Source organism: Protomyctophum bolini (genome assembly GCF_963924005.1).
Source record: "Protomyctophum bolini genome assembly, chromosome: 19".
Classification (NCBI taxonomy): Eukaryota; Metazoa; Chordata; class Actinopteri; order Myctophiformes; family Myctophidae; genus Protomyctophum; species Protomyctophum bolini.
The window spans coordinates 25445001-25465254 of NC_137880.1; the positions used below are offsets into that span (position 1 = coordinate 25445001).

Below are 20254 nucleotides of genomic sequence, written 5' to 3' on the forward strand. Positions count from 1 at the left end.
AACCTCTGTCAACCTGGCGTCCCTATTTTGAGCACAAATTGTAAAATTCTAGCACAAATTGTGTAAAGATTCTACAAGCTCACGCTGTGAGCTTTTTATTACTTTTGTGTGACACAGCGAAGTATAAAATATAGCATTCACTGATGAAAAACAAACATATGAAACATGGAGATACAAGGTTTCTGCCCGACAGTGATGATATTGTAACACAATATCTCCCCCCCCCTCCACAGATCATGTCGGCATTGGTGCGTGACGCTGTTGTCGAGCAAGCTTATTAAAATGCAATCGGTATCATATCTGCTGATGATGAGCTTGTGGGTCGTTCATTTTATGGAATTGATGGAATTCCTGGTAAATTAAATCTTTTCAGATGTAGTAATTCCGAGAGAGCAGCCTCTCGAAAGCTTTGGAAAATGTTATTTTGTAAGAGGAAATTAAGAATATGATCTATGATGTCTTTCGCGTCCCATATGGCTCATTACATGAGCCAGGCAGCTCATCGGCTGCCAGACAGTTATGTCTATCTCATGTAAGTCGGTGATATTTCTGTTCCCCTGGAAAATGGGCCACATAATTTATTCAAACCCAGCGTATGATACCTTTTAATTAGGACAGGCGTTTCAAACCTTTCAAACTTGTCCATGCCTAGGATATATTTAGTTTGACAATAATGAGCAAACTCCCTGTATATTACATCACATTACCGATTTGTTGTGATGCTTCTAAAGTGTGCTGTGCCCCCCTCCCCCATATTCTAGGACTATGAGTTCCTGTACCAGAGTGGTGTGTGTTCCATCTTTGGGCCAGGCACCAGGATCCCTCAAGCTGCAGTTCAGGTCATCGACAACATTGAGAGAAGCCTAGAGAAGATCCGCCAGGCTATGTAAATTTCACAGCAATAACGGTCTGATCCTGTCCGTGTCAACCAACCATCATCGATTTGACTGTGGGGTCCCTGACTGTGATCCTCCCCTCTGCTTTTGATGGTCATTCATTTTCATCACTGCATTGCGACGCATTGTGAGCTTGTAGATATTTTCGCTATTTGTATAGGGTCTTTAAGAACCTCCTCCCCCCTTTGTTTTTGTTTTGTTTAATCAAAGCATAGGAGACTGATTGTGCCTGTCTTTCTCTGAACGCACAGAATATATTGTGCCTGTCTTTCTCTGAACGCACAGAATATATTGTATGTCAATGATGTGATTAACTGATAAGTGGCACAGAATGATGAATAGCCTCTTCAGGTTGAGATGGGTTGACTCTGTTCTCTGTATATTATGAGATACTGTATGCACGCTTTATCCAGAGCCTCCTTGACACCGTATACAGAAAAGGGCAACAGGTTTATTCATTAACTGAATTTGAATTTCATATCAAAAGAGCCTGCAGCTCCACGTTCAACATAATGTCACCAAGTCCTTGACCTTCTGTTAATCTGTTAATTACATTTAGCCGCATAATTTTATTATTTTCTGTCACAACAGTAACATTTCCCAAATGGTGCTGATATTGCAAATGCAATTAACAGCTCGATTGTAGCGAAGGAACTCCCAGAAGTTCCGGAAATATCCGGCTTTCTTTTTTGTAAAGAAGAGTCACAGGGATATTTTTAGACTTCATAAGCATAACTACACTTAACACAGACGGCAGATTGTCTGTTCAGTCATTCAGAAGTCATCTGCTTAAACATCTAAAGAGGGAACATATGACTTGTAGTTGGCTAAAGTTGAAATGGTGCACGTCAATTATGCTTAGTTTGTATACCGATCTGAGAGATGCTTTGGTTGATTTCTTTAAGATCTTAACCACATTGTCTGAGACTGCTCATTCTCTGACTCCAAGGAGGTTAAAGCATTCATGTATTGGTGTGTGCCAATACACACGCCGGAACTGGGCCGGCGGTCTGGATGTTCCCAGGGACCCTAACGTTTCAGACCTGGGGCGGCTCGCCGGAACCAGGGTGCCGGTCCGGAGTTGCAACACTCACTTCACACGGGTGTGATTATTTTGATATGTATATTGGATTCAGTGGAGTGCACTCCACTGAGAAAACCCATTGTTTATGCGCAACCGCCTTTTCTTAATTAGTCCTCCATGGGAGTATTGCTAACTGAAAAGTGGCCTGGGAACCATTGCTATAGTCTTTCCAGTAGCTGACCCTGGTTTTAATCCAACCTGAGGTGCTAGACTGCATGTCATTCCCTCTCTTCTACCTTTCCAATAGCTCTCTGTATATTGTCTGAATAAAGAATAAAATGCCCCCAAAATATAGTCTCACATACACGTTTTTCCCTAATCAAAGTAGAAAACACTGATCCGTCTTTCTAAATGGGTAATTTAATAACTTTTGAAAATAGCAGTTTTTTATGTGATTTTGAATGTTACATTTTATGTTACATGATTTACATGATGTTATGATGCTCTTTGGATTGAACATTAAAGTTGCGTTTAAACTTGTGACTTACTTTATGTGCACTTGTCGTGGGCAGGAGGTTGCTGCACCAGCGGACCTTGCTGGCCATTCAGAGTGCCTGTTCAGCAGGTAGGAGAGATTTTAGATGACAAGAAACGGTGGTATTCTACTCCAGTGGTTCGCAAAGCTTCTAATTCCAAGGATCCCCAGATTGCTCTCCATTCGGACATGGACCCCCATGACTCTGAGAGGGTTTACAGACCTGTAAGGTAAGCCCTGAAGAGTTACAGACCCGTAATGGTCCATTTGGTTCTGTCGAGGAACTGCCGAGATTTTAAATATGCCTTGTTATTAATTTAAGAGAACATCTAAGAGAACTCGCCGTTTTAAATGATAGGAAGGAAGATGTAAGTAAAACATTTGAGAACTCGCATGATATATCTATACTTCAGAGCTCTCTCTCCACCAACAACTCTGGAATGTCTGCTAGATTTTGCATCTCGGCTTGAGAGCACTGTTCTTACTACAGGTACTGTTTGCTCAGATGTGTCTAGCATGACTGTCCTAAGACAGGACACCAGGGGGTTCTCGACTCCTCGTACATCACGTTGACCATCAGCGCTTTCGAGCTTTTCCATTAAGCATTTTGATGTCGTTTTAAATCAACAAAGAACCAGTCAGAACCATAATGGCTCTTAGGAAGCTTTCGAAGCCGAGAAGTCAATATTTGTAATTACGAGGGATGATTCTCAGTTAGACACTACCCATTGATCGTTTCTGTCGACATGTCCAAGACAGTAAATACTTTTCAGGATTCAAATAAAAAAGAAATAGCTGATCTAGGCGCTCTAAACGTGACGTGACGGGATTGCGGCGCATTTTGAGGTTGTAGATCTGTTCTTTTTTTATGCTAAAGTTGGCAATAATTTACGATAAAAAAAGAAAGAATATATGGAGATAAGAGGTTTCTGCCCAACAGTGACAGCATGCTTAATCTGGTGCTTCCAGATTACTGAAAAGACTTGTGATGGGAGACTTTGTTATGCAGTATAGCAGCAACAAGGAGTTGAGCTGATTCGAGGATGATTTGAGGCACGTGCAAATGGTATCCAGACAGGCAATAGGGCCAGAGCGTATTGTGTGTGTGAGTGTGAGAAAACACGCCATTTATGTCCGTCCATCAGTCTGACTCATGGTGTTTATTTCCACCAAGGCTCTTGTGGTCCATTATTGATTTGACACCACTTTCACACTAATTAGTAAGATTACTAAGTGTTTGCTGAAGACTTGGGGCTTTTAGGGGGATACATTTATGTGGCAGGAAAAAGAATAGTAAAAAGAATAGTTCCCTCAGTAAATGATAGCATATCCTGCAGACATCTTCAACCGCTTATCCATAGTTGTATAGCGAGGGCAACAGAACTCCAGACTTCCCTCTCCAGAGCAACATTAGTAACTTCATTCATTCTCTGGGATCCAGAGGCGATCCCGGCAGAAATTGGAGATATAAACCCTCCAACTCATCCTTGGTCTGCCCCGGGGTCTTCTTCCAGCGCGGGGCGTGCATCGAGGACCTCCCTAGGGAGACGCTCGAGAGGCATCCTAACCAGATGCCTGAACCACTTTAGGAGAATATGTTTTGAAGGCGAGGTTGGAAATGAATGCAATTTCTGTGTTATGGTAAATATTGAAAAGTTGGCTTTTGGCCTTAAAGGTCCACTCCTGACACTACATACGCAATTTATTATTAAGTTCTTTATTAAATTAAAAAATAATAATAACAATGTACATGGTCAATAATCGTTAATTTGGGTCAAACTAAATGTTACGGTAACATTTGCTATGCATCCCATGTTTATAACGCATTATGAACACACTTATAATATATTATAATCTTCTCATAAACATGTATATTTATATGCACTCATAAATAATCATTATACTTTATAACCTTAATCATAACATATTATAAACTTTATTATAATGACTTTTAATATCAAGTATTATAATACTTCATAACTTGCTATGTATTCCATGTAAAACGCATTATAAAAAAGACAATATAATTTTCTCATAAACATTTATAATTATATACAAGTACTATAAATAATGATAACCTTTATCATAACACATTATAAAGCTTATTATACTGACTTATTAATGTCAAGTATTATAATACCTAAAACACTATGTTTAAAATAGACACTTGTGCTTTCTAGGGTATGATTTGGGTCTGTAAAGATGAATACATCTGTCCAATAATTACATAGGGAGGGGGTGAAATTATGACAGGCAGTTACTGCCGTCAAAATATGACCCCCTCAGTAAAAAAAAACGCAAAATGAATATCAACATCTTAATACTGTCCGATACGGAGGAGGGTGAAATTATGACAGGCAGTTACTGCCTGCCAGTCAATAAAAAAATAAATATATGGTAACACTTGGCTATGCATCCCAAATAAGCTTTATAACGGTGTTCTGATAAAGTTCATGATTTTTTATAATCATGAACTTTTTATAATAATTTAACATTTAACATTTATAAAAATGTATTATAAATGTTTGAGAAAATTATATTGTCTTATAATATTTTTTATAATGCGTTATAAACATGGAATACATAGCAAGTTATGAATTATTATAATACTTGATATTATAAGTCATTATAATAAAGTTTATAATGTGTTATGATTAAGGTTATAAAGTATTATGATTACTTATGAGCGCTTATAAATATAATTATACATGGTTATGAGAAGATTATATCTTATAAGTGTGTTCATAATGCGTTGTAAACATGGGATGCATAGCAAGTGTTACCAATGTCACACACCCAGACAACTTAATTTAAACAAAAATGAAACTTTCCTGTAGTTTTGCATTGAATCCAAACAATCCTGGCTGGAACAGATTAAAGGACCACTTCACCACTTTTCAACCTATCTTCATATATACAGTAGGTCCTCAATAATAATCATGCTAAAAATGGCACAATTCTTTTCTACTCTAGTCCTGAAAAGTTGCAATGCGAAAATGGAAGCCATCGTTCTCACGATAATACAAATCTAAACATTTTTGTAAAATAAATCTTCTTTCTGAACTGCCCACAGCCCTATAATAAATGGCAAAAGTATTTTCTACTCAGTCTCATATTATGAGACTGAGTAGAAAATACTTTTGCCATTTTATCATGATTATTAGTGAGGACCTATTATATGAAGATAGGTTGAAAAGTGGTGAAGTGGTCCTTTAAGATGTTGCCAACTTGCCATCATTGTCATTAACCCTGGGAAAGTAATTGGCACCAAGCACAGATTAATGAAACACTATTACAGAAAACTGACACAACGATTACTCCCAGAATTATGTTCATGATGAAATCAGATCCTCTCCCTATGTCCACAATTAACCACTAACAAAATATATTTCACATAATATTTAACATTGAACAATTTTACACCCTAAAAAACAAAAGAAAAACATCATCATAGACCTTTGTGAGGCATACATGATCGTGAGGAATATTTAACATGTTATAAACTTAATTGGCTGTACTTATACAGTATATTGTATAGCATTTGCATATTCTTTATAATGAGGTTTTATTGTTGAGTCTCCTGGTACCAAAAATGTGCTATACAAATAACATTTACTTGACTTGTGTTTTCGGGCATTTGCTTCCAAACCACACTGACCGTATGTAATCCCAACAAAGTCTGCTTTCCGTTTATCTCTGACTGCATGAATAGAAATGACTGCAGCACTCTACCCTCGTGTAATGTTTTCATTCAGAAAGAGGTGTTGAACATTGATTCATTTTTAGATGGGTATGTGCTGCAACTGACCCACAGTCTCTGTGCTCACTTGGAAGGTTGAATTAACATCATTAGGCCTGGCGACATTGGCCTTCTTCTCATTGGTCACTATGTAAATACCATCATCTTTGATGTCGTCAGATGCATGGCATGCATTTGAACCTCCACATAACCAGCCTAGCTTCTTCAACTCGCCTTTGAATGTGTTGCTGAAGGCGTAGTAGATGAACGGATTGTACATAGTGGATGTCTTGGCAAACATGCAGGGCAGTAGGCTGACTTCAGGGGGGATGGAGGCACTGTCCTTGAAGATGGACCACAGACTCACAATACCATAAGGCGCCCAGCAGCCGATGAAGCCCACACTGACCAGAAGGGCGATCTGCAACAAACCACACAGATGTGTTCAGTGAAAAAACCTTGAATCGCAAGATTATGAAAAACGTTGCCTGGGCTCAGGCTGCTTTAAACATATCGCAGAAGAACGTTGTGAGCTCCCGCTCCGTTCCTCATAGCCTGTGAAGAAGAAAATCCGTGTTTACCTATATCATTGCAACCTTCAGTAACAGAGCTATCTATTGGTTTTCTGACTGGTGTGATTTTAAATGTGATTGCCATGAGGTAATCTGTGCATGTTAGATTCACTGTCAAATGCGTATACGTGTTTCTGTTGTGTGTTTTGTGTTTCTTTTTGTGAACGCAGTGATTGCGAATGCAGTGAGCCCTAACTGTGGAAGCCAGGCAGAACATGTCTGTCTGTGTGTCACGGTGTGACACCACCCGCCACCAGAGGGCGCAGTTACTATGGAAGCCAGGCAGAACAGCACAGTTAGCTGTATAACATGTGCGCAGTTAGTTGTCTAAGGTGTGTATCAGTGTTTCCACACCTAAGCGCAAAACAAAAAGAAGCTGTGGACAGAAGAAGCTGTGCGCAGGTTTTTCCGCAGGTTTTTAAACAGCTGGTGGATGGAAATTAAGTTCCACCTCCGTGGACGATTGACGCGGAGGAGAGTGCTTCCGGGAATCTGGCCGTTGCGCAAGTCGTCCGCGGAAGTGGAGCTTCTTTTCCATCCACCAGCTGTCTAAAAACCCGGAAAATGAAGCTGCGCGCAGCCGAGACCGTGCGCGGCTCTTTAGATAGTGTGGCAGCACCTTATATGTGTGTGTCTGTGTCAGACTGCACAACAGCGCTTCGTTGTCTAACTAACGTGTGTGTACCACACATTGCTGTCTAACGTGTGTGTGTGTGTATGTCACGCTGCGCTCACACAACAGCGCTTCGTGTAGATGTTTTGTGTGCAACTGTTCTGAAACCATGTCCATGGAAGCCAAGCCAGCACTCTCTAGTTAAAGCAACTTACTGTCAGCAGCCTGCGATGAATCTTGACAACATTAGGTATCTGGTTAGTGTTGTCTGTTTTCTTGTATACGTAGAAGATCTTCAGGACAATGCCAACGTAGCAGAAGACGATGATTGTCGAGGGCATGACCAGGTTGAAGAAGAATATGGAGATGACGAAGGAGAAGCCTTCGTTTTTCATCTGTCCCCAGGCCAGCGAGCAGGACAGGCCAAAGGGCTCAGGCCCGAATCGACCCCAGCCCAGTATGGGGCACAGGGCCCAGAGCAGAGCGTATAGCCACGTCCATGCGCACAGGAGCTTCACGTTTCTGCGGCTGATCTTCTCATCTACCACAGATATGAGAGAGAGGTTTAGGTTCATATTTAAATGTGGTAATAGCTCATTTAACATGCAAATCCCCGGGCAGTCCAAGTGCAGAGCAGCAGAGGGCCAAGCAAGGCCCTAAATCTCCTTTGTTTTTTTTGTACTTTATTCCTAATCCCTTTGCGTAATGTTTTCTCATTATTCATTCTTATTATTATTGGCACGGAGCCTGCCAGAAATGAGGAACACGGAGGGTCAAATTAGTACCCTAGCCCACCAAACACAAAAGTCTCGTGCTCCAGGGTTTACATTCTTTAATCCATGTTTTGATCCGATTGTATCGTTAGCCACCATTTGCTAACACAACGCCAAGTAGGACAGTGGCCGTGGCCATTTTGAAAATGCGCTCGCATCCACTTCCATTCTAAGCCCTGCATTTAAAGCTCTGTATCTCAGAAACGACATTGAGGGGCCGTTTCTCTGGCAGAGTTCAGCAGGGAGACAGCAACAGGAAAGAAGCTGTTCCTGAGCCTACTAGTACGGGAACCAATGTGTATTAAATAATAATGTCTTATAAGCATCAATAATATACTATAGCAGGACTTTGAGTAAAGTGGCAACATTCTTTAATGGTTATTAGCAGTTGTATCATTTTATAATACCCTATACCTATAGCATGACTTTGTGAGCTTTAAGTAAAGCGACAAAACTTTGTATATGCTATAGCATATTATTGATGTTTATAAGACATTATTCCATTTAATGAACACATTGTTTATAATGCATTATGACACAGACATTACAGTAGTTCTCTATGTGCCTGTCCTATATATAAAATAATAATAATAGAATAAAATAATCAATCTGTAAACAAATCTCTGCTATTGACCTAACTGTACCAAAGTGGTTTGAACCCAGTCAACCCACTGAGATTGTAATCCTAGTATCTACCAGGCAGCCGAGCTACAATTCCATCCTTAGAGCACCGCTAGCAGCCACCCAACTGACCCAAGCCTCTTCCCACATGAAAAATACTTACTGGGAGAATGCATGCTGAGGGACACGATGAAACGTACTATGGCTATGATTGTAAGGTTCATAATGCTAGCCATGCCGAAGAAGAATCCCGCGAGGCCGTAGTAGAGGCAGGTGGCGTCTCCCCCGAGCCAGCGGTGGCTCCAAGCGGACGCTACAGCTAAAGGGTACATAAAGACAGCCGCTCCCAGGTCCGTCACTGCCAGATTCACGCTCAGCAGCTCCGGAGGCCTCATGCTTGCTGACCTCTTGAAAGCCATGATGAGGACTAGAAGGTTCCCCACAATGGAGAACACAGCTGAGGAGAGGTAGAGGAGAGGTGTTATTATTATGTCACATCATTTGGGGGGGAAGAATGATAGATAATGACTAACACCTTGGCCTAATAGCATTCAATTGTGAGCGAGCATCGAACAAGACAACATGACTAGGGATGGAGCTCGTTAACTTTTATTGACCTTATTGATCAGGCTTATCGAGCTTATTTTGTGGAAAGACGGGAGACGACAATACATTCAGAACAGAACCAGTATCTTTTACTATAGGAAAAAAATTGCACCACTCACTTCACATGGGTGTGATTTTTTTTCTGTGGGTAGGTGGGTGGGAACATGGGGGCAGGGGGAAAACTGGGAGGTTTAAAATAATAAAATAACTCACAGGAAAGCAAGATCGAAATTTGTGGAGAGAAAAACGAGGTCCTGCAAAGATTGTGTTAAGGAGTGAATCATAAAAACAAAATACAGGTATATGGATATAATATAATATAATATAATCTATGCATGAGCTATTTTGTATTATTAAACATCTGCTACTCTTTTTCTCAATTCACTTCCCCACGGCCCCATCAAGGATCCACGTCTTTTCGTTACCACTGGCAACCAGAACACCGTACATTCTTATTCCCATCCCCTGCACGTATAAGAGCTCATGTGTCTGGATGCCGTCAGGTGTGACGAAGACACTACCATGTGTTCCTTTGTTTGTTCATCACACAAACAGCCCCCGTCCGTCCGTCCTCCCTCTCGTCAACACAGTACAGATTTACTGCAGATTACGGATACAATAAACCCGGCAAATTGCGATGGGACTTCACTCCTCACAGCGGTGAAATGATCAGATTCAGGTTCATTTCTTTGTTTGTCCCCGTGGGGCGATTTGGTTTACAGCAAGGCATAACACAGGCAGGTAACATGAAACACAAAAACACAGTAAAAATGCACATACTACACATAGAACAATAAAACAGGATGGCAGTTCAAGGTATCAGTGTAACATTATAATTCATAACATTTTCAGAACAGTTGTATAAATAATTCATACAAGTGAGTCAGGTGACAAGTTACCTCCTCCTATCTGCATTTAGAGCCTGGATAGCTACAGGCACGAAGGAGAACTTATACCTATTGCTTTTGGCCCCTGGAACTTTTAGGCGAATGCCAGAGGGAAGCAGCTTGAACTCAGAGCTGAGGGGATGGGAGTTGTCCGTACAAATGGACTTGGCTTTCTTACGCCACAAGATAATTCCCCCCACATATACATTATCATATTTATACAGTATGTATGCTATCAAAATTACATTATGTTAGCCTTTGTTGAGGCTAGTGGTGCAGGCTATATATCGCCCGTCCTACTCCTCCCACTCCCGCTCAACACTGCCTGCTGACAGGTGCCGCACCAGCGGATGGAAATTGAAAGAGGTCTTTCAGTCTATATTGATCTCTGTGACCTCGACCCTTGTGACTCCTCTGTCCAGACTCTTAATTGTTTAGTTTGGAACAGTTGTCATTCCAAGCCAGGTCCAAAAGAGAATAGGCTTCTCTTCAGTGTTCATTTTGTTGACTAAGACTAAAAGAAGAAGAATTTGATATTTACTCGACTAGATTAAGACTAAACAATTTCAGATGACTAAATATAGTACTAAAACTAAATGGTGTTTTATTAAAAAAAACTAAGACTAAATCTGAATTTGCTGTCAAAGTTATAATAAAATTAAATCTTTCCAGCCTCAGTACGCAGAGGCGGCACAAAATAACGCAGCCACTGAACAGTGTTTTGAAACAATTGAAGCAACAGTGCACCTGTGCCCCCCCCCCCCCCGTAAATATGCCGCGGTGCCACCGGTCGAGAAGCACGAGGTATAGAGATAAAGATCGAGAGAAATTGTACATTTGTATATTATGGACTTGTAAAACAGTATAAATATGGTTTATAGGCTGCTAATCGACTTATTTACTTTGTCATTCAACAGCTTGATCAATGTAAATGGGTCTCTTTTGCCGTTCAACATGCGTTGAAATGAGCAGATCTACAAGCAGATCTGCAAAACACATGTTATTGTAGGCTGTTAAAACCTGTAATCAATACATGGGTGTTTGAGTTTGTAGACTAGATAAAACATGTCTGCTGGTTATATTTTGCTAGCTTGCACTCTCTGTTGGGAATATTTGCGTGTCTTCTATTTTTGACATTGGTCACTATTAGATTTGGGGTGTGACTGAAACAGAACAGCAACAGAACAGCAATTAAATGCTACATTTGGTAGGAGAACAGAGCAAGATACATTTTTCATTTGAAATGATGTATGCATGCAGCATGTCTACAGGTAGAGTAAGTAGTGTGCATGCCTCAGATCGTAAAATTCTTAAAGGGTTTGATATAATGAGCATGAGAAGTCAGTCACACAATTATAACAGACTATATGAAATTAATTGCTCCAGGTAGGCTACGTACATGAACCATGAAACAGCTAGGCTCTTGAGCTCATTAGAAGACACAAGCTGTGCCATCATCAATATTTCTCCACACACTAATCCGGTTAATTTGGATGATACAGAGAATCTGTGAGTCTTTTTTGATCTTTGTTAACAGCAACCTCTAATAGGCTACTATTAGCTGCTGGGTACTCTAAACACAAAACTGGACCTGAGTAATTGGATATCCTCGTACCTATGAGCTAAACATTTGACTGAACTCATGCCAAGCAAAATGTACTGTATTAAAGTTATTATTATGACATATCGCTAAGCCATTCCACACATACTGTGTAGATTCACTCAACGTGACATACAGTTTTTATACATGATCAAGGAGTACTAAATGTAGTGCAGTGATCCTGGGCTAGGTGCCTTTGGAGGTAATTAAAGACTAATGGATTTTACCCAGGGCTGGATCCCGAGTGCATGCTCCCTCGAAAACACATTATTCATATGATTTAAGTCTTAAAGGATTTACAAAACAGGATTATCCTCTTACAAAGAGGCGATTCACACTATGGTCCCGGGTGCGCACTCGGAACCACTTGGCAGATGTTGTGGTAGTGTGAATAATGCGTAGGCCTACCGTTCCCGGGTGTGGATCGCCCAACCGTCCCCGGGACCACATGGGGGGCGGGTCTCTGGACCATTGAAGTGTATTCGGATACGGATCATTCCAATGTGAATGCATGCATACCTACTGTATGAAGGAAGTGGACTGTTTCTTTTTTAGAACGTGACATAATCTCTAGCCGACGAGCCAAGAGGCATTGGATTCATTGGAGACAATGTCGCAGAGTTGATGGTCAGTGTCCGTGCGCGCCAGCCATCAAAGCACTTTGATCTGTATTTCATGTTGTGAAAGGTGCTATACAAATAAAGTTTTATTAGTAAAATGCCACTTGACAAAGGCTGCAGCAAGGTTGAAAAGTTGTTAATTTATTTCATGCTGCTGAATAAAGACTTGGAGCATTTTTAATTTAAAGAATGTAATGTAATGATTCTGTGTTTTTTTGTCTTTGAATTAGCCTACACACATACAGTACAGTACAGGCATGTTGATGCATGCACAAAAATGACTTGAATAAGCTCACTAGCTCAGGCCTCATTTCTCTAGTCTAGGCCATAGGTACTATAGCCTATATAGTACTAGTATAGTCTAGTACTAGTCTAGTACTAGTATAGTATAGTATAGAGTATAGTCAGTTTACTCTTTTACCTGCTTTTTACTAACACTAACTTTATAGCCTATATAGTACTAGTATAGTCTAGTACTAGTCTAGTACTAGTATAGTATAGTATAGAGTATAGTCAGTTTACTCTTTTACCTGCTTTTTACTAACACTAACTTTACAGATGTAGCCAGGCAGAGTTTTAGCCTCAGGGGCCACCATACAATGCCTGCATTGTCATTTCCTCATTGTCAATCAGAGTGAGTATTTAAAGGCCCTGCAGTCAGTCTAGTAGTCTACCAAACATAGGCTCTGGGTGTTGCTGGCCTGGCTGTGGGTCTTCCGACCTGAGCCTCATTTGTTCTGTGTTTTATCTTTTCCCTGACTGGGTGAGTAACATGATGCATGATGCATGATGCATGATGTTGTTTTTGAGCATTGTGTATATAAGCAGTGTTTTAATCATTTTTGTTACTACCCAGGTTTAGGTCATGTGTCTCGAGTCCTGAAGTGACGAGTCCATGGGCCGAGAGGGATAATATGAAAGAACACAGACACTTGAAGGTATGTAACAATTTGGTGTTCTGATTTGGTTGTATAGTATATTGTACTAAATGTTTGTCTCCACTTCCTTAGTAATCGCCACTGCTGTTTTGTTTAGTTTGAGTTTATTGTTTCTTTTCTGTTGCCGTTTGTGTTAAATGAGCTGTTTTTACTTACCGGTATACTACTTTTATGCTTGTTTTACCCCCACACTGTAGTGTGAATTGGTGTATCAGTCTGTATTGGTGTATCAGCCAACCGGCCGTGTGGGTGGCGGCGAGTAGGATCTCACTGTATCCCATGACCAAGTTTAAAGGTTTGCTGTGTTGTGAATGCGAGCACCTCTTTTCACGGTGTCGCCCTTGTTTCTTGCATGCTGTGTGCTTCAGTGCGTGTGTGTTATACTGTTCCTAGTCGTTATTTGGGTAAAGGCTAGTTCCCCTACAGCTAAGCTCCCCTATGAACGTTTGGTTGACTGTTTTGCCTGCTGGCCCCACAGGCTCCGACTGTAGCAGTACATGTTTTAATACCATAGAATTCTGACTGGAGTAATTGGGGGTTAACCTTCAGTAGCCTATATTTTTGTACCCAGTGGTTTTAAGACATTGATTGCATTGTACAGTATTTTATCCATAATTAGGCATTGATTAAATTCATATTTGTATTCTCTTGTTCTGTTCGTAAAATCAAGTAAATATTCGAGTCTATTTGCTGTTTCCTTAAAGCTATTACATGTCCTCATGTTGGAACTCTTGTCTCAAGTCCTTGTCAAAAACTTGCATATGTTGGGGAACCCAATTTACTTGTCTGTTTATTCATGTCCTTGATTTATATCAGGGTGGCGTAGTCTTTCTATAAATAAGAGTATCCTTAGTAGCACTTGATTACACAAAGATGCCCAGAACATCGGGATGAACCTGTGTGGTTTATGGCTGCTTCAACAGTAGTGGCAACATTCAACTATGGAGAAAAACAGAATGTCAAAAAATACACTGTAGTGGCTGAGACCAGAGCCATAGCCTAATGGTTTAGACGAAGCAGTGAAAGGTCCCGAAAGATACATAACGTCAGTCTTACCCAATCTTTCTGTTGTATGAACACAAGGCTGCTGTACTTTATACCTCATACTGCTTAATATGAGCATTGTGTTGTGGATGTCAGTCAGTAGCTCACAGTCAACGGTGTGTCACGGTTGCTGCATTGATTATTCGCCTATAGCTGCATCCAGAAGTGCTGCTTTATGCAATATTGAGTATATTGCTGACTAGCCTGTATGGAATAATGCATTTGTCGTTTGTTTATGACCTAATCATCACATAAATCTATACAGATCTGGTTAGATTTTGGTTGGTCTAATTGTCAGGTGAACGTCTAAAGATTTCTGGATGGGGCTAAGCCCACATTGATTTTATTTGGTGATAATAAAAAGAGAACGGAGCACTTTCCGACATACAAATCAGAATCACGAGGATGAAAACAAAAAATGCGATTTGGCTAAACCACATGACAAGACATCACAACAATACATAACTATACAGACAGGTATCAATACATTACATAACAACATGAGCTCTTTCTAAAAGTATACATGTAGCCTACATCCACTGCATACTATTCCAATAGAGATTAACAGTTTATTGAGTGTCTCATGCAGTCTGTAACACATGTGGGATGGGTTTAGAGGGGGTTGCCCATATACACAGGTTCTTTGCCCATGTGGGTGGCATTATTACGTTATAATACTAATTCAAGTTAGGGGTCGGATCTTTGTGACTGATACCGATAACATATTTTAGAGGGGACAATCACTGATATAGTGATTATGCAACCGATATAGTGATTTTTTTTTTTGCTGGAATGAAAACGGGGTGAATGAAAGATGCATCATTATCAGTCCTCATGAGGGGATTCTTTTGCAAGGTAACAAATACTTAGATGAGGACATGAGGATTGATATTGAAGCATCTTTCCATTTTTCATGTGGCTGCTGCAGGTGAAATCCTCCAGTCATTTTATGTCATGAATTATCGTCTGCGTTTGAACGTATGACTCCTGAACCTGTCATGAACTGTGTAGTGTGTACTGTATACTTTTATTATGTAGTGATGTCCTAGTGTTTCCACTTTTGCCTAACTGTTTGCCTGTCTTGTCTCATCTCCCTGATTACTAGTTTTCTCCACCTGTGTCCTGTTGGGGCTCAGAGTGTTTCCACTAAGGAAAGTAGGCTTTTCAACCTGCTTTTGTTGTACCACTAGACCAAATGGATATCCCTCTGGACTGGGGAAGATATTAGACTTTTGAGGCCACCAGGCAGAGGCTGTGAGCTACACTGGCAAGTCCTACACCGAAAAGAATCGAGTCAGACCTATAGAGGTGTCGTGTCCGCAACCAGTTGTGAGCTTGTAGAGTGGCTATTTTCGAGGTGTATGACCCATTGACTATACTTTCTTCTCACCAACCACGCTATTTGATGCGATTGCATTAACATGCCTCTCTCTCATGTTTCGTCATGTTTCATCGCAATGAACACGTCGTAGGGGATGTCCCAATAGGCGAGGAAATGCATGATTCTCAGTCACATCCATGTGGGACCTGGTCCGTGTAGTACAGATTGTCTGCAGGTATCCACAGGTGGTATGTATAGCCTGCTGTAATGTGAATAGAACTGATGAAGAGATCTGAGGCTTACACAGTAACTCTGGTTCTCTGAGTGGAGAGACTGGCTCTCCACGAAAGAGCCATTCCAAAATTTGTGTGAATCAAGGGTTAATCAAAGTGGCCATGCCCAGGTGGGGCTTAAATACCCCACTGATTGCAATCAGGGAAGGGCCACCAAAGATGATCGGTGTCCTAAAGAGTATCCACGTTCACTGCCCCGTGGGGTCAGTTCCCGTACATATTAGTGGAGACTGGAGAGCCAGTCTCGAACACGATAGAGAACATTAATTTCAGTGGGGTCGGAGATTTTGGGCAATCTCAAATAAAATTGCATAAGAAATTAGAACCATGAAACGCAATTACGCATGTACATATGGTCTGTGATGAGCACTTTCGTTTTTGAGACATTGAAGCAAATGTTTTCATCTAGGCTACATTATTTCCCTTATACTATCCTTCATCAACCCGGTTGCCTTCATAGACCTTAAAAACAAACTGGGGCTACAAACTCAAACTGACTGCCGGGGAGTGAGAAAACACACTTGTCTCAGACAAATGTCACATTCTTCTTTCAGTGCAGTGTTTGACAGATGTAGTGAGGCATGGTGATGGTCCTGGAACCCTAAGGAAAGAGAGGGTTAAAGAAAACTGTTGCCTATGCTGACCTAAGCTGACTACGTATCTTTATTATTTCAATATTTATTTATTTATTTCTCTCCATTCAGAAACGTATAATCAAATACGGCCATACCCATAGTCCAATTTCACTGTGGAGAGGAGAAACTTCGCTGGGAATGTTAATTGCTTATTTGAGCAGGCAAAACGCATGGTCAAGTCAATGCGTCCTGCATATAGGCAACAACAATAATCATAAAATAATATAGCCTAATAATAATAATCCATAATAAACAAAGGACCAGACTTACCAATAACTAAAAGGAAAATCCCTGTTCCAATATCGAGCGCAGGTGACAGTTTTGACGCATAGATATCCATCGGAAAGGTGAGCAAGTGCTAAATTAGTCTACGGAATTATTAGAGATAAAGCACTTTATTGAGGACGAAATCAGTAGGCCTATCCGCACCAATTGTGTAACCGTCCAATTGTATGAAATCCATCTGATCTATATGAGGAAAACCATGGTGGAGACGCGCATGGACATCTCCTCAGAGCGCAGCACTGCACAACGCGAATGATCCTAATCCTTTATGGAGCGGTATAGTCCATGGATGAACGGACCGTTACGGACGCCAGTCTCGCCTGAATTATTGATGGTCCTCCTGGAGAAAAAGACCCTCCGTCTGTGCTGCATGGAGTGGAGACATCGATCAGAGCGATAGCGTTACTGTGTGAGTCACAGTTCACAGTCACACCCCCATGCATTCAAGATTCAATGCACTCCGGGACCCCACACTGGACACGTTTTTTAAGCAATAGTCCACTTGCCAGAATGTGAACCCAGGCATGTTGAGTAAAGTTGAGACAAAGTTGTATGGGTCCCCAGCATGTAGAAACTGCCGAATACTATAACTTTATGCTGAGCAATATTCATAAATACATATGTGATCATGCCATTAGCAACGAAAATAAATCAAAATGTCATCATGCTTTAAGTAGCATGTGACGTGTGTAACCTATTGATGCTTAATCCATTCCAAGCATATCGTTTTGCACAATAAACACTCCTTGGGCGTCATCACAAATGTGATGATGTCAGCACATTAGGCAAGTGGCTGTACAGTATGGCCGTTTTTAGCCCAATGAGTTTGTTTTTTTTCTTTTTGCAAAACTAATGCTTGGAATGGATTAAGCATCATGGACACCCCCTAGTTTGACTTGGCTTTGCTTTGGTGCGTCTATCCAAATGGTATAGCTGTCTGCAGTAATACTGTACTATTGTCAGAGTTGCTTGCTACACTACTACTGCATCTGCAACACTGTGGTCAGCCTGTCTGTCGTTGCCGTGGTCGGCGCGTCTATCATGCGCTGTATATTGACTGGCTGTTTGATTGCAAACTGTTTTGTGGTGTCTGCGCCCCCACTCTTCACAGTGAATGCCCTGCGTTCTACAATTACGCGCGACATGCCTCCAGCCTACCCAGACATACAAAACACCTGCCTTGTTTCCTCAGTGTTTCTCTTCTTAGTTCAACAGTCAGTTCAGTAACAGTTCTTGGATTTGTGATTACCATTACAGAATATGCATTTTTAATCATCTCTGAAACTCGCAGCATGGAATGCAGCTGTCGAGGCAGTGCCGCCGCTGTATAGGTTTTCCTTTTTTCCTTTTTTTTCTCCCAGTTGCGCTCTGAGCGCTCTCTTGATTCTCTCTCTGGGGGGTCATGCGTTCCTTGCGTAAGATTGGCCGTTCTCTCACGGCTCTCCACTTCTTTTTGTACAAATGACATTAGGTTTTTTACACTGAACGTAGGCCTATTGTTCGTTCCATCACCATCCTCAATTCCTCATCACCGTTTGACGAGTGAACCCATACTGTGATTTCCTCCGGTATCATTTTCATGATAATTGGGCACAATAAGTTTCCATACGTGTCTGATAGTTACAACTCCCATTGAATCTAGGCTTCTTACTTGGATCTCTCTATTTTCCCTATCTCTATATGCATTGATCGCCTGCTCCTGCACTTGTTCCAGGCCCCCAGTAGATATGCAACTCTGTGGACTTTTGTCTTACACAGCCCACTAGCCTTTACAAATTACCTTTTTTCTATACCATACCATTCAGTGAGTATACTCTTTATTTTTAGGCAAGCTGCTGTATAATATAGCATTAAATTGTAACATATAAATTAAATATTATTTGATTAAAGTTAAATGCAATTGAATGCACTGCTTGAGAAAACAGATATTCACTTTAATTGCGAAGTCGCAGTTTACTATAAAAACCTGCATTTGAGCCACGGACCACTCATGATAGGATTTTAGACTCTCATAACCAAAATTAATCATTATGTTGTTGTAGATGACCTTTATTTATTGATTGATTATTATCTATATGCAGTGTAATTACAGAAGGAACAGAGGATCCGATTGAAGATCCCATTGGAAAAAGATGGACAAATTATAATTATGAAAATAATTTGATTGTGACACGTGCAAAAATTATTACTGGTAATTTGCAATTACACTGCATTGGAGGATAAGCTCCCTATACCCTGAGGTGTCAGCATCTCGATTCCGAGGGGAGTCCTCAGTCCTCACAATTTCATCTAAGCCCCTGCAGATTAAATTGATGGGATTTTCAGCTCAATATTGTTCAATAATTGTTTTTGTGGATGTAGTTGACATTTCAGAAAACTACCAATAGAAGTTTAGTGACCCGCACTAACACTGGAAGTGACTTGTGTGACATATTGGACAGATCTGATGCTGCCGTTTTAGAGTAGGTAGTATGCTGCAGTCCTTGGAGAGGTATCCTGTTTGTCAGGTTAGAGATGTCCGTATCATTTTACCCCTAGCCTACTCCCTGTTTGCACCTTATTGTTCATCTCATCCCATAATGTCATCCCTAATCATCTCGGCCCTATATTATCATTTATATTATGGATTTCTGACGCCATGTTCAGATATCTCTCCCCGGCCAGTTAACTTTCTATACTGTGGCACAATATTTTTAACACGGTCTGCATGCAGCTGCCATCCTTATCAGGCCAGTGACCTTGTTAGAGAGTTGAGGAATAGTTGAGATAGGGAAAGGTTCAGCTCCTCAGGTTGCCAGGACAACGCATCCAACGATGTGAGACGGCACATTTCCTATCTTGTGATGGCTAGTGCAAGTAAAGGTTAATCTTGGAGAAACGCTCACCGTGTGACAAGGAAGCAAACATATCATCTATTCTGTACTTGGGAGTGGGTACTGCTCTGCATGTATTACAGGATTAAATGTCACTTTAAAGTCCCCACAAATCCTTACTTTCAGTCAGTCACTATCACTTTTCCCACAGGTACTATAGGCGTTGCCCACTCAGCCCAATCCACCTTGGAGAATATTCCTTGCTCCACTAGATGTTGGAGCTTTGCTTCAACTTTAGGGTGTAAGGCAAAATTTCACAAGGCTCATCCTGTACCATATTATGGTACAGGATGAGCCTTGTGAAATTTTGCCGTTGCATTGTCCTCCAGCTCAATCCGTGCCTTATGTGTTTTAGGGTACCGATGCCCTCTCTGAACAC

At 40.9% G+C, this 20254-nt stretch overlaps 2 protein-coding genes across 2 annotated transcripts in view; one reads left to right on the forward strand and one right to left on the reverse strand.

Moving 5' to 3' along the window:
* The window catches only part of mmut (methylmalonyl CoA mutase), a 29519-nt gene extending 27059 nt beyond the window's left edge, over positions 1–2460 (forward strand). Inside the window, exon 13 of the mRNA XM_080790167.1 lies at positions 762–2460. Coding sequence (XP_080646293.1) covers positions 762–890 — 129 coding nt within the window. The 3' untranslated portion in view covers positions 891–2460. The remainder of the gene's footprint in view (positions 1–761) is intronic.
* A 3777-nt stretch (positions 2461–6237) lies between these two features.
* On the reverse strand, positions 6238–17057 carry opn8b (opsin 8, group member b; the record flags this gene model as incomplete). The annotated part of the gene is made up of 4 exons (XM_080791436.1): positions 6238–6615; positions 7595–7920; positions 8937–9230; positions 16988–17057. The coding sequence occupies 4 exons, from the start codon at positions 17055–17057 to the stop codon at positions 6238–6240; spliced, it is 1068 nt and encodes a 355-aa protein (XP_080647562.1).
* Positions 17058–20254: the final 3197 nt, after the last annotated feature.